The sequence below is a fragment of the Phodopus roborovskii genome, unplaced genomic scaffold (genome assembly GCF_943737965.1).
Source record: "Phodopus roborovskii unplaced genomic scaffold, PHOROB, whole genome shotgun sequence".
NCBI classification, from domain to species: domain Eukaryota; kingdom Metazoa; phylum Chordata; class Mammalia; order Rodentia; family Cricetidae; genus Phodopus; species Phodopus roborovskii.
In genome coordinates, this window is record NW_026126407.1 from 8,315,134 (window position 1) to 8,320,011 (window position 4,878).

At 42.6% G+C, this 4,878-nt stretch overlaps 1 protein-coding gene across 1 annotated transcript; it reads left to right on the forward strand.

The window, feature by feature from the left end:
• The first annotated feature begins 910 nt into the window (after positions 1 to 910).
• Positions 911 to 1,864, forward strand: LOC127219713 (olfactory receptor 1P1). The gene has a single exon (XM_051181484.1). It carries the CDS (start codon positions 911 to 913, stop codon positions 1,862 to 1,864), a length of 954 nt encoding a protein of 317 aa, XP_051037441.1.
• The last annotated feature ends 3,014 nt before the right edge of the window (positions 1,865 to 4,878 follow it).

A 4,878-nucleotide genomic window follows, 5' to 3' on the forward strand; every position in this document is an offset into this window, starting at 1 on the left:
CCCTATGATGAGCCTTTTGAGGAATGTCAAATTGTTTTCCATAGTGGTCTCATTGTACCACATTCCACAAATGGGGTCATAGGGCCTCAGCATTTTGTCATCCCTGATATAGTTGATGTTACCGGATTGATTGACCTGATGACATAGAGAGTGGGAAGTGGCATCTCATTGCGCTTGTTTCCCTCACTCTTCTTTTTGTTTGCTGTTTGGAGCAATTCTGTTCTGTAGTTGTCCATAGAAAATATTTTCTATATAAAATCATTGGTACAGGCAGCTGTGCCTTCTAGGAAACAATTACATAGACTCAGTGAAAAATACATCTCATCATATGGTTTCAATGCATTGCTTAGGAAAGTATATGCTGGAAATGCTTCAAATATTTCATAGTTAGCTATTTTCTTCTTATCAAGTTATAACTGTAGCTTATATATTCTAGATAAAATTTTAAACATTACTCCCTAAATGGAGCACATTGACTGAATCCAAATGGTCTAAGATTTAATGTAAATAGTTATGTCCATATCTTGAGACTTATCCAAGTTCTCTGGCCATGAACCAGGTGTAGGGTTGGCATTCAGTGACTATAGAACATTGAAAGTGTGTGAACAAATCTTGGATTCTCCGAGCATAGCAAAGTAGAAGTGTAGTACAAGGAAAATACCTTCACCAGATGAAATGTAGAAAAGCATCCAAGAAGACTATTTCAATGGTCATCATTTGCATCCTGCAAAACTTTCTGGAAGAGCATCTTGGGCAGGCTGCATTAAGTGTTTTGTGCATGTACCAGATGGTTACCATGCAAACACTGTGATTCTTCTCTAGAGCACAGAGAAGGGTATGCTCCATAATCATCTAGAGGGAAACATCTCAGAAAGCAACCACAGGACATTCCTCCTTGGCCTCTGCACTCATGGTAAGAGGAAACCAGACCAGCACCTTTGAATTCCTCCTCTGGGGACTCTCAGAGCAGCCACAGCAGCAGTACATCCTCTTCCTCCTCTTCCTGTGGATGTATGTGGTCACCGTGGTTGGGAATCTGCTCATTGTCCTGGCCATTGGTACTGATGTACGACTCCACACCCCCATGTACATCTTTCTCGCCAGTCTATCCTGTGATGACATCCTTTTCACCTCTACCACGGTACCCAAGGCCCTGGTGAACATCTACTCCCAGAGCAGGACCATCTCCTATTCAGGATGCCTGGCCCAGCTCTACTTCTTCTTAACTTTTGGAGACATGGATATCTTCCTACTGGCCACAATGGCCTATGACCGATTTGTGGCCATTTGTCACCCTCTCCACTACCAGATGATCATGAGCTTCAGGCGCTGCTCACTCTTGGTAACAGCCTGCTGGACCCTTACAAATCTTGTTGCCATGACACACACCTTCCTCATATTCAGGCTCTCCTTCTGCTCCAAGAAGGTCATTCCAGACTTCTTCTGTGACCTGGGACCCCTGATGAAGATTGCTTGCTCTGAAACCCGGATCAATGAGCTTGTGCTTCTCTTCTTGGGAGGTGCAGTTATATTAATCCCCTTTTTACTCATCCTTGTATCTTATATTCACATTGTGTCAGCTATCCTCAGGGTCCCTTCTGCCCAAGGGAGGCGCAAGGCCTTTTCCACCTGTGGGTCCCACCTTGCTGTGGTGGCCCTGTGCTTTGGAACAGTGATAAGAGCCTATCTGTGTCCCTCCTCCTCTTCCTCCAACTCAGTGGTAGAGGACACTGCAGCTGCTGTCATGTATACAGTGGTGACTCCCCTACTGAATCCCTTCATTTACAGCCTGCGGAACAAAGACATGAAGGGAGCTCTGGTGAGAATTCTCAGGGGCAAAGTCTCCTTGTCCTGGAGACAGTGACTTCTACAGAGATACTGAAGGTGTCCTCAATTCCTTCTCCTAATTACCTTCCAGAAATTTCTACCTCAAGTGTTTCTTTATGAATCCTACACATGTTTCCTCACAGCCCTGCTCACTGACTCCTCACCTCAAGTTTCTAAGATTTGAGGAAAATGAATTCTCTTTGATTTGTTATGAATGGTTTCTTTGTTTATTTATTTTATAACTGCATGCACAAGAATGATGATTTAGTCAGCGACAGACAGGAAGAAAATTCTTTCTATGGGGACAATATACTGGAGATGAAATTCATTATTTCTCCAAAAGAAAATGTACATTTTGGTGTTATGAGTAGATTTTTCCTGGCCTCAAATAACACACAAAGAGGATGTATTAGATATAATTCTGTTGGCCTGTTACTAGTTTCTTATCGACTAGCTCTGTCTTAAATATTAACCCATTTCTATTAATCTGTGTATTTCCACGTGGTCTTATTTTACCATAGAGAGAGCCCAACATACTACCTTGTATGTCCTCCATCTTGAATCTCCTCCCTAGTATTTCCTCTCTTCTCCTAGTCTCCCAGTCCCACCTATCTTGCTTTCCTATTGGCCAACAGTGGTTTATTCATTAACCAATACGAGAAACATTTTTACAGAATGACATCTCACATCATTTTTGGAGAATATCATCCATGAACACAATGCATTTTGATCCTATCAACCCTCCCCTACCCCCATCCAGCTTCTCCCATGATTCCCCACATTTCACTATCAAATTCATGTCCCTTTCATCTCCTGTATGCACCCACACACATGTACTCTCCTACTGAGTCAAACCCATTTTCCCCACAGACACATGGGTGTAGGATTGAATACTGTGAAATGGGCAACCTAGCATACAGCATGTCCATGAAGAAAACTGCTTTTCCCCTTCAGCAGCAGATGACTGCCTGTAGCTCCTAAACTGTGAGAGGGACCTGGTATGTTCCTCTTGTTCAGGCAACTATAGCTGAGAAGTTAATGAGTGTAACCTCTCTGCCCTGCCCGGAAGACATTATTTTGCTGCAGTCCTCCTGGATCTCTGGTCCTTACACTCTTCCTTTCCTCTCTTCTACAGTGATTCCTACCCTCTTGTGGCCTTGTGTTTCATTGTCATTACAAACACTGCTCTCCTGTTTGTGCTGACTCTGGTGTAAGTAAATGCACTGCTGAGCCTGAGTGTGAAAGTATAGCACATAGTTATGCACAACACTGGCAATGGCGATACAAGACTAGGTGGTAACTGTCTATGTATTCACTATACCATTTGTCCTTGTGTCAGAGTAAACTTCTTCAACTCTCAAATGTTTTAGTCAAACAATGTTCTTTGTTCTGCTACCAGCAGATTCATATCTTGTGTTTACAAAGTCTCTGGTCTATTCAAGAGGATTTTGAGTGGTTGGCCTATACCACTTTTGTGTATGTCAGTACACTCTGTTCAATTCATCCAATGATGATATAGTCTGACAATAGTTTTGAGAATCTGTCATCAGTTTTGAGATATGTGTGACTGTCCTCCTTTTTTGTAATTTTTCCCATGGGGAACTGTCATTTTCAAGGTTCATAATTGTAAAAATCTGTATAGCCCTTTAAGACAGGAAATTGTATAATTATAAAAACTGTATAATAATATAAAATCTTGCAGTTTCCCATTATGCAGGGACTGGACAAAAATGATATAGCATGGCAATTAACCCAAAATTTTCTGTTCAGGATCCCCTAAAGATGCTGTCACCTCCAGAGTGCAGGAAGTAACTTTAAGAACATGACTCTCATGTCCTCAAGAGTGTGGTTTTTAGTCATTCAATAGGTTGTGGATATTTGTTGTTGTTTAAGAGGATTGGTTACCCTGCCAGAATGGCTAAAATTAGAAACACCAGTGATGACTTATGTTGGAGAGGATGTGGAGAAAGTGGAACACTCCTCCACTGCTGGTGGGAGTGCAAACTCATACAGCCACTTTGGAGATCAGTATGGCGGTTCCTCAGGAAAATGGGAATTAGTTTACCACAGGACCCGGCAATCCCCCTCTTAGGCATATACCCAAAGGATTCACATCAATGCAACAAAGACATCTGTTCAACTATGTTCATAGCAGCACTATTTGTAATAGCAAGAACCTGGAAGCAACCTAGATGCCCTTCAATTGAAGAATGGTTAATGAAGATGTGGCACATCTACACAATGGAATACTACTCTGCAGAAAAAAATAATGGTATCTTGAAATTCGCAGGCAAGTGGATGGCACTTGAAGAAACCATCCTGAATGAAGTAACCCAGTCACAAAAAGAGGAACACAGTATGTACTCACTCATATATGGATTTTAGACCTAGATCAAATGATCACCAGCCTATAATTCACATCACCAGAGGAACTAGGATACAAGTTGTATTCTAAGAGATTCATATAAAGTCCCTCACAGAACTGGGAAGGGACAAGTCCCCCAGACCTCAGGTATAGTGGGGGAGGACAGCTAATGGAGAGAGAAGTAGGAGAAAATGAGAGGGAGGAGAGGAAGGCATGTGCGACTAGGAGGATTGAGCCTGGTTAGGAATGGAAAATAGGAAAGAGAGAGAGAGACAGAGACAGAGAGAGAGAACATAAAAGAGGGAGCCAATATTGGTTTGAAGATAAAGTTGAACACAAAGAAAGGTCGAAGGAACTACAAGACTGCTCCCAACTAACAATCTCAGCTTCCGTGGAAAGGCTATCATAAATGCCCTTCCCGGAGAGTGAGATCAACAACTAACTTCTCCATGGAGTCCTCAACTAATGCCTGTTGAAAACAGGAGCAAACACCCATACATAAACACTGAGTCAAACTAGAACCCAGAAGCAGATGGAGAGGACAAGACCATGCGGTAGAAGTACATAGAGACAGCTTACCTGAACAAGGAGGAGCTAAGGGCCACTAGACTGATAGCTGGGAAGCCAACAGGGGTCTGACTCGGACTCCCCTGAATATGGGTCTCAGCCAGAAGGTCTGAGCAGTC